The 8,933-nt window shown below is 37.5% G+C and overlaps 2 protein-coding genes across 2 annotated transcripts; both read left to right on the plus strand.

Annotated features, from left to right (window-relative positions):
• The first annotated feature begins 655 nt into the window (after window positions 1–655).
• Window positions 656–4,336, plus strand: LOC115626996. The gene is made up of 4 exons (XM_030522510.1): window positions 656–667; window positions 3,027–3,238; window positions 3,298–3,477; window positions 3,979–4,336. The coding sequence occupies exons 1-4, from the start codon at window positions 656–658 to the stop codon at window positions 4,334–4,336; spliced, it is 762 nt and encodes a 253-aa protein (XP_030378370.1).
• A 965-nt stretch (window positions 4,337–5,301) lies between these two features.
• LOC115626927 lies at window positions 5,302–5,797 on the plus strand. The gene is made up of 2 exons (XM_030522434.1): window positions 5,302–5,403; window positions 5,462–5,797. Exons 1-2 carry the CDS (start codon window positions 5,377–5,379, stop codon window positions 5,678–5,680), a joined length of 246 nt encoding a protein of 81 aa, XP_030378294.1. The 5' UTR covers window positions 5,302–5,376; the 3' UTR covers window positions 5,681–5,797.
• The last annotated feature ends 3,136 nt before the right edge of the window (window positions 5,798–8,933 follow it).

Below are 8,933 nucleotides of genomic sequence, written 5' to 3' on the forward strand. Positions count from 1 at the left end.
AATTCGCTGCCCGCTGTCACCCGCTGGAGCCATTGGGCCATGGAGCCATGGAGCCATCGCCTGGAATGGGAGGCGCATGTAACGCTTCAATAGGGCGCCAGAACAGTTACATGGCCGGCTCTCCATTGTCCCACTGAACAGCTCGCTGAACAGATAATAATCAGATGGGCAGCTAATCAAGGGCTAGCGCCTAAGATCTAGCCCACGAGCTTGAGAGTTCTAGCTAGTATGTAGCTGGCTGTGTGACTGTCGCTGCGGTTCGTTGTCCGGTCCGGTTCGGGCGTCTATTTTTTTTTTTTTTTTTTTTCTTTTTTTTATTATTATTATTTTGGCTTGTTTGTGAGCAGAGCCGTCGACTGCGACTTCGACGATGATGGCGACGGCGTTAGCGACAGCGACAGCGACGACAGCAGCATCGGCGTCAGCGTCTTGGCTTTAGCCTAATCAAGAGATCATATATAAGGAAACAAGAAGTCGGAGCGTTTGTATTTATTTGTTAGAATCTGTGCGCATCAAACGTCTCGCAGCCGTCTGAAGAAAACCTCACTAAGCAGCTCCTTTTCCCAGTGTTTGTTGGTGTTGTTGTTCAAGTTCAAGTTTTGATTCAAACTCAAATTTTTTTTCTGTTTCACACACCAATTGTGAGCTGTTCAAAATGAAGAGTTTTGTAAGTTTTATAATCACGCCGATGGCTTTTAAAGGATTTACAAACTTTCCAAGTGAATCTGCAAGATAAAAACGCAAAATTAATCAACAATATAAATGAAAAAAAACAGAAAACCTATGAACAGAGTAAAATGGATCTAAAAAAAAGTATACAAGTATATAAAGAACCACACACACCGAATTAACACTTTTAACGTTTGTCGTTGGGTCGAAGAATCACAAAAGAATACAAGTAGTCACATTTTTTTCTCAAATTGTGAATTTTGCACTCGAATGTTTTGAAAAACAAACAATATTTAGTGTGTGTGTTTATGTGTTTTTCAAATAATTACCTGTACTGACTAATAAACGTGTGTTCGAGAAGTAAACAAAGCCGATCAGCCTTAGATGAAGATCTTTCAAATGCCAGTATTAGTGGAAGGACACATTGTCTGATCGCATTACAGAATACAACATATAGATGATGATTTGATCCGTATTGTGGATTGTAGATATGTTCAGCGCGACAAGACCGATGCACAACTGTCCGTTTCCAATCACAATTTCTCATGCTGAATAGATGAATAGACTGCTTTATTTAAAGGCTTTCATAGAAATATATGAGAAATGTTTCAAAAGCAATCTTATCATTATTTTAGAAAATTGTCAATTTTAATGGCATCTTAAACATAATTAAATTTAGATCGGATCTGAATAGACAAATAAATTATTAAAAGGCTTTCATGGAAATATATGAGCAATCTTATCATTATTTTAGAAAATTTTCAATTGTCATTTTAAATGGCTTCATAAATATAATTAAATTTAGATTTGATTATCTAAGATTGTTCAAAATATTTAAACAAGAATTTTGATTCGAATGACCAGAAGATTCAATATTTTAAGTGGGGGTATTCCCACATGGCAGCAAAACAGCTTAAAAACTGCAGGCGAAAATTTACATTTTTTTGGGGAAACTATTCCGTTCAAAACAGCGTACATAGTTCTGCAGATCTATTATATATACTTTCAACAACCGCCATTCCCTAACATTTTAAACATAAAACCAAAGTACACAACGAGCAGCAGATTCGTTAAATTAGAGTCTGCAGGAATACCCAGCCTGTTGACTTTCTTAAATAGCAGCTTTGTAGTTTACAGACGATCAATAAAAACGAATACTATTTAAGGATTTAGTTCATTTTAGTTTAGATATTGAGATATTGTTATAAATAAATTCCAGCTAATGAGAACAATTCTAGTATGAAGAATAGAAGCTTGCTATCTTCTGATATCAGTCATATTCTCAAACATAATCAAAAATCAATTCAAGTACTCTATTAATTGTCTGACACATTTAGTATTCTATTGATATAGAAATAACATTTGTGAAGAGCAATTAGGCACTTTGGCACACCTTGACATTATCCGAAAGGGCAACTGGCTAGAACACAAAAGAAAAACAACAACGAAATACATTATAAGCTGATGGCGAGATCATTAGATAGATTTATACTTGTACATAAATATGTAGATACTTATGTTCATACTAGTAGTATCTGTGTGTAAAAACTCATTATTTGATTAGCGCTGCCTAAGCTAAATCACATAAATCAAAACGCATTAGCGCCAACAACAATTATGATACCGAAGACAAAAACAACAACAACAACAACAACAACAACAAGAAGAAGAGACACAGCAACAGTCACAGCCACAGTCTCAATCGAGAAACGTGCGAGACAATGCGACGTCAAGTCAAGGCGATTATCGCCAGCAAAACGCCAGCAAAACGCGCGCGCGTCTCGAAGCGACTTTGATTAATCGCTGTCGCTGTTTCTGCTTCTGTTGTTGCTGTTGTTGTTGTTAGCTACTGCAAAAGGCCTTTTAAGATTAAAACATTAGCTGCAAATCAAAGGCACTTCTTGCCAACACCCATCCATAATATCTCATTGAATTATTCTGATTCGATGGGGCCAGTTTTTTTTCTCTCGTTTTTTTTTTTTGTATTTCTATTTATACATTTTTTTAAACATTTTTATTATAAGTAGACGCTTTTTTTTTGCTGAGCATGCGCATCGTTAAATACGACGGATCTGCGTTAAATGCTAAATCGCGCTTGTTTATTTTACATACGTTTTGAATATTGAACTCGTTTGTGGGCATTTTTGAATAGTGGCACAGTTTATGGCTTCCGTCATGCCCATAAAGCCCACCCAGTTGAACTGGAACTGTGATATGGTGGCCTGGTGCCGTTTTCAGATTAAGATTCAGATTCAGATTCAGTATCAGCTTCAGCTTCAGTTTCAGCTTTAGCTTTAGCTTCAGTTTTGAATACCTGTCTAACCTAATTGGCTTTTAATTTGCCTCTCGCCCTGTAGCTGCTCCTGTGCTTGGTGGCGTTTGCGGTCGCTGATGTTAAACATCTGACAAATCGTGATCTGGATCTGTTCAAATACAATCCCAGCGATGTCTACACACTGCCCGAGGACATTGATGATGACAAGCCGGCAGTTATCTACAACGGTGACGTCATGAAGGCCAAGACCGAAAAGCTTCAGAACTTGAATTCGGGCAAGAAGTTCAAATTGGAGTAAGTGAGAAGCATTTTCATTGAAGAACACCATCTCAATCGTACTTCTTGTTGTGCAGATTAAAGACCCAGAACGGCATTGAAGTGTCCAGCGTGGGCAAATTGAAGGATGACAAGACATTTGTGGTCAGCGGCTCCTACTCCTTCACTGGTGCCGATGGCAAGCGCTACAAGACCCGCTACACGGCCGATGAGTTCGGCTATCATCCCATCACCGAGCTCGACTTGGACATTCCCGAGTAAGTGAGCCAATACGCACTGAACTCATAAACGATCTATGTCTCTAGAGAGACTTGGAGATTGTGAAATCTGCTGTGAAATTGCTTTCAAAACAAAACAGCTGGATGGATGTATTGAAAAGAATCATCTAATTTTTCGAAAATCATTGCCCATTTCCGTCATTAAATTTTGTTTGAAAATGCAAGCAATAACATGGAATATACTTCTAATATATTCTTTAATCGGCACTATATGTTTGCAAAAGTTCAAAAGGCTTGGTCTTCTCTATTCTGAGATACTGCTCAGGACATGACTGATTTGATTGAAATAAAATTTCTTCTGCTAGCCTGTTGAAGGTTTTTCTTTCGGAAGCAAATCGTTGCTTATCCCTTCATTAACATAGAGTATGTCTGATTGACGTTTCACCCTTATAGGTTCATACATTAGAGAGCGTATGAATCGACTTAATTCTTTCAACTGTTTTAACTAATCGCACGATTGTCCTTTTCTCTCTGCCGCAGACCCCAGCCCTTGGCCGCCGCTGGTGCCGGTTCTGGCAGCAAACTGACCTCAATTGACTCAAACACTTTGCTGGGCGGACTAAAGAATCGCTTCCAGTTCCTCAACCAGAACCTCGACAATCAGCAGGCAGGACCCCTGCGCGGCAGCGGCCAGAGCGGCGATGATTACAGCTATCAGCCGAACAGCCCCTATGGAGTAAATCCTTACGGTCCTGGCAGCAGCGGCAGCAGCAATGGCATTGGCAACGGTAATGGCAATGGCAATGGCTACGGCGATGGCAATGGCAATGGTTACGACTATAAGGCGCCAACCGTCCAATTCGACACACCATCGCGCCAGTACCTGCCAGTGGCATAAATCATATATGTACCTGCATACATAGTATACGTATATACTATAATATGTATGTACTCGTATATAGTCGTCCAGATTAGCCCTAAGCTGAAAGTATTTATTTTTAAGTGCAACTCTAACAGGCAAAACACAAACTACAAATAGCGAAATTGTTTTAATTATTTTTTTATATATCGTCTATTATTATTATTATTGTTTTTTTTTTTGCATTGCTCAAGGCAAGTTATATATGTATATAGACTTTTTGTTGCCAACAACTAGATAAACCCTTTCTACACACACAAAACAAAAACACAAAGAAACACACAAATATATGTATATACACTGAGTGATATTAGTAATAAATAAAATGGCAAATCTTACGTCAAAATCGTAATCGCATTCCCTTGGGACTTGAATTGGGAGGCACTTATCAAATAATCTTTCTGCATGGATATATCATTACTTTGGCAGCTCACAATATGGGTGAGTTGGAAGGAGCAATTGTTTTCATCGAGTGCTGCGATCTATTTACAGGAGATGCTGTGGAATCAAGCTTTGTAAGATATTTGACACCTTTAATTGCTGAGCTTGAAGCCTCTCTGAACTGATGTAACCATCAAGCGCTTGTAGGAGTTTATCCTTTAAAGAGAGAAAAAATTTTATGAAAAACTCCAAACATTTTCAAAAACACATCCTACCTACATTGAAATTCATTGAAGCCAATATGTCTAATAATAAATCCGAAAATATAGAAGCACGAGTCGCAAAGCTTCTCCTTAACCCTCTTACAAATCCAAATTAAACATTTGTTGTAAAATTATTGGAATTTGTTGACAAACATTTTGGACAAAGCGTAGAATTAGAGAGTAGCCTTCAAAACTAATGTCATTCAAATGTGGTTGTCAACAATATGAATTGTTTTTTTAGACCAGTCTATCTCGCAAATTCGGAGATTACACTTCGTACCATTTGCATTTGTTTTCATTTCTTTTCGAAAAACTTTAAAAATTCGAAAATTTTAGGCGAAAAATTCTTGTCCATGCTTTTAGATATTTACAAAAATGGAACATTTCCTAAACACCAACGGGGTTTGTACTCCAAAAACAAAACATATTCGGATTAGTTTAACACCTGAATCCAAACTAGGTGGCCTTCACAAGCTGGGAGTTTTATCCGCGAGCTAGGCCCACGGAATTCTATCGGACCATGCAGCCCAGGCGTACGAAACAGAGCCAAAGGGCCGAACATCCGATGGATATGCTGACCGAACTGGCAGCTTTCCACGATCCGCTACGGCCGCGGAGACGCATACAACCACCTCTGAATTCCGGTACTCAGCTGCAACGCAACTTTTACTTTTCTTAAAAGAAATGGCAATCAGCAAATTACTGGAAAAGACAGCTTCATTTAACACATTTGCCATGAGCTCCAAATTATTGTTACAACCCTAAACAACCTAAATAAGAAACAAATCAAACCTGAGGCAAATTTTGTATTCTTTTAGTATTTTGATCATTTTATAACGATAAAGGCCTGGAAACATTTTTTTAACATTCCTGGGAGTGTTTATTCTTGCAGTGAAGCTGGAAATTAAAATTTAACACTTATTGATACTACAAGGGGCTTTCCAAAGTAAACAGGACTTTTTGAATCTATCTATATGTCGACTAGTGCGTTAGAATCTGCTATCTTTATCGATTGTCCAGTGAGAATTTCATGACATTTCATCGATTGGAAGTGAAGTTATTGCGTTTTAAGTGTCACTATGTTTGTGTTATCGGTGCGAAAATGAGCCAACATTAAATTTTGTTTTAAAATTGGTAAAACTTTTACCGAAACGTTTCAATTGATGGAACAAGTTTATGGCGATGATTGCCTATCCCGTAGCAGAGTGCACGAGTGGTTTCAACGTTTTCAAAGTGGTCGTGGGGACATAAATGACGATCAACATGTGGGCCAATCAAAATTCGTGATCACCGAAAATTCCATCGAAACTGTGCGTGAATTCATCAAAAATCAGCCGAAATCATCATTGAAGTTGATGGAAATGGAATTGAACATCTCCAAAACATCGATTTATCGCATTTTGACCGAACATTTGGGTTTACGAAAGGTGTGTACACGGTTTGCTCCGCACAAATTGACTGACGACCAAAAATTGCTCTCATCGATCGACGTTTGTGACCGATTATTTGACCAAAAGTCACATTTTAACCATTAACCACTCGCCGTATTCACCTGATATGGCACCGTGCGACTTCTACCTTTTCGGAAAAATGCATTTGACCATGAAAGGAAAGCGTTATGCAGACGTAGAGGCCATTCAGAAGGCTTGCACCGGCATACTGGCGGCCATACCGGCCAACGAGCTAAAACACACGTTCGACATGCTTTTGGATCGTGCAAAAAGCTGTATTGAAGCAGAAGGAGACTATTTTGAATAAAATAAATTGATTTTGCCGAAAAAACCATTTGTTCTGTTTTTTTTTTAAAGTCCTGTTTACTTTGGAACACACCTTGTATGTCCTATACATTTTCATTACTATAGTTTGACCTCAAAGCTGGCTCTACAATCTTTTATGAACTATAGGCTCATTAGCTTTTATAAAAATGAATCGATTAAAATGCTTTGGTAAAACAATATTAATTAACAGTAGATCTACTTTTTAAGAGATCATTATGGCTTATTATAAATAACTATCATCCGATGTTGTTGATTCTGCAATTATTTCAAAACTCACAGAACTACTTCAACAGCAATAGACTTGAAACAGAAACAGCAACAGAAAATAATAAAGCAAATATAAGTCTGACTGACTGGCTGGCTGGTGGTGAAAATTAAGAAGCTACAATTAGTGTAAGTACAAAGAAGCGATTTTAAAAAATTCAAACTCCAAAGGGGTAAAGCGGACTCCAAAGATTGTGTAAAAAACTGCATATTTCATCCGATTACCTTCAAATATTGTACGGTTTGTATACGCTACTACTGCGTAAAAGGTACATGCATACTATTGTATATACTCTAGTAGGTTCTATAGAAGTTTTCCTCAATGCGGGAGGATATGATAAAAAAATATATAATTGTAAGGAAAAATACTTAACCCAGCAAAGACAAGCAAGATCTGCTAGTATACATATATACTTGTATAATACATCGGAATAGGAAATACAAAGCGCTGGAACTACATTTCGAGTAAAGTACCTCAGCAGGATTTAATTATTCTCCAAGCCGAACTCCAGCAAGATGTTCCAACGCCAAGGACCAACTTGTGGCTGGTAATTTTGGTCGTATGTGTCCGTATAGTATGTATTAGATGTTTCATTTCCATTTCATTTAAAAAAAAGCATTTAATTAAATGTACATTTTATTTTTATTGTTCTCTAGGGGCATTCCAAATAAATGCTATGAAGTAAGTAATGTGCATGTATCGTTGCTTATTGTCATTGGTACAGCATTAAAATATTTATAAAAAATAATAAATTATAATAATTAAAATAATTCGATTTATAATAGTGTTTAACTAATAAGTATAGTTTACCTTTGAGAGATATACATAAATAGAGAAAAAAAACAGACAGACACACACACAATATAATTAATATTGCACACTAAATTAGGGAATATGGAAACGCAATGTCTATGACTTACAAATGATAGATTAAGGACTTCAGGATCATTTGCCCTGGCCTGCAACATAATCGAAAGTGCTGCTATTAATAAGTGAGAGGAATATCAGTGCCAGTATCAATATCGGATCATAATATCAATGCTGATTGCAGGCGGCGTGGGGTAAATGAACGAGTTCTCTGACAACAGCAATACACGCACAATTTCTGACTAAACCGATGGCTATTAACTAAACTTAACTTAAAATAATACAAACATATATAATAGTAATAATCAAAATAATAATGACAAATTACAGACATACAAATACGAAGGCGATCAGAGATACGTAACATGGAACAATGTACAAAACAAAGTGCGTGCTTGTGTGTGTGTGTGTGTTTGATTGCAACATACATACATACGGGTATGTATATTTGTGTGGGTGTGTGTGTGTGTGTGTGTGTGTGTGTGTGTGTGTGTGTGTGTGTGTGTGTGTGTGTGTGTGTGTGTGTGTGTGTGTGTGTGTGTGTGTAGGTAGGTACATATGTACATAGTTTATGGAACTTAAAACTACGCGCTGTTGTTTGGTCTACATAAGTAAGCGGCATTTCCGGCCGTAACAAGCTCTATGGCAAACAATGTCTGATGGATATATGTACATATGTACATAAGTATAATTATGCACTATGTTATATATGCTCTTGTCATGGTTCCTCTTCCCCCTCCCCGTTCGACGGCATTTATGTATGTATAACTCTAATGTATGTACTATTATGTATGCAAAGAAGTAGGTATGTTCTATGTATGGCAGGATTTCCAGATTGCTCGTTGCAGCTCCACGAATGCCGTAATCGTATCATATCGTATCGTATAGACAATCACATCCAACACATCACAGGCAGATTTATGTACAAATATTACATAGCATGTAGCTGCATTATGTTGCAGGAGCCACCATAGCTACATAGCTTTAAAGGCACCATCTCCACGTATGTGCGCATCTTAAAA

Source organism: Scaptodrosophila lebanonensis, unplaced genomic scaffold (genome assembly GCF_003285725.1).
Source record: "Scaptodrosophila lebanonensis strain 11010-0011.00,11010-0021.00 unplaced genomic scaffold, SlebRS2 tig00000089-arrow-pilon, whole genome shotgun sequence".
In the NCBI taxonomy this organism is placed as follows: Eukaryota; Metazoa; Arthropoda; class Insecta; order Diptera; family Drosophilidae; genus Scaptodrosophila; species Scaptodrosophila lebanonensis.

Coding starts and splice junctions, on each gene's coding strand:
- LOC115626996 (XM_030522510.1), top strand. Junction 3,239..3,297: donor GGCAAGAAGTTCAAATTGGA/GTAAGTGAGAAG, acceptor CTTGTTGTGCAG/ATTAAAGACCCAGAACGGCA. Junction 3,478..3,978: donor CTCGACTTGGACATTCCCGA/GTAAGTGAGCCA, acceptor TCTCTGCCGCAG/ACCCCAGCCCTTGGCCGCCG.
- LOC115626927 (XM_030522434.1), top strand. CDS start 5,377: ATGGAACATTTCCTAAACACCAACGGG. Junction 5,404..5,461: donor ATTTCCTAAACACCAACGGG/GTTTGTACTCCA, acceptor AATCCAAACTAG/GTGGCCTTCACAAGCTGGGA.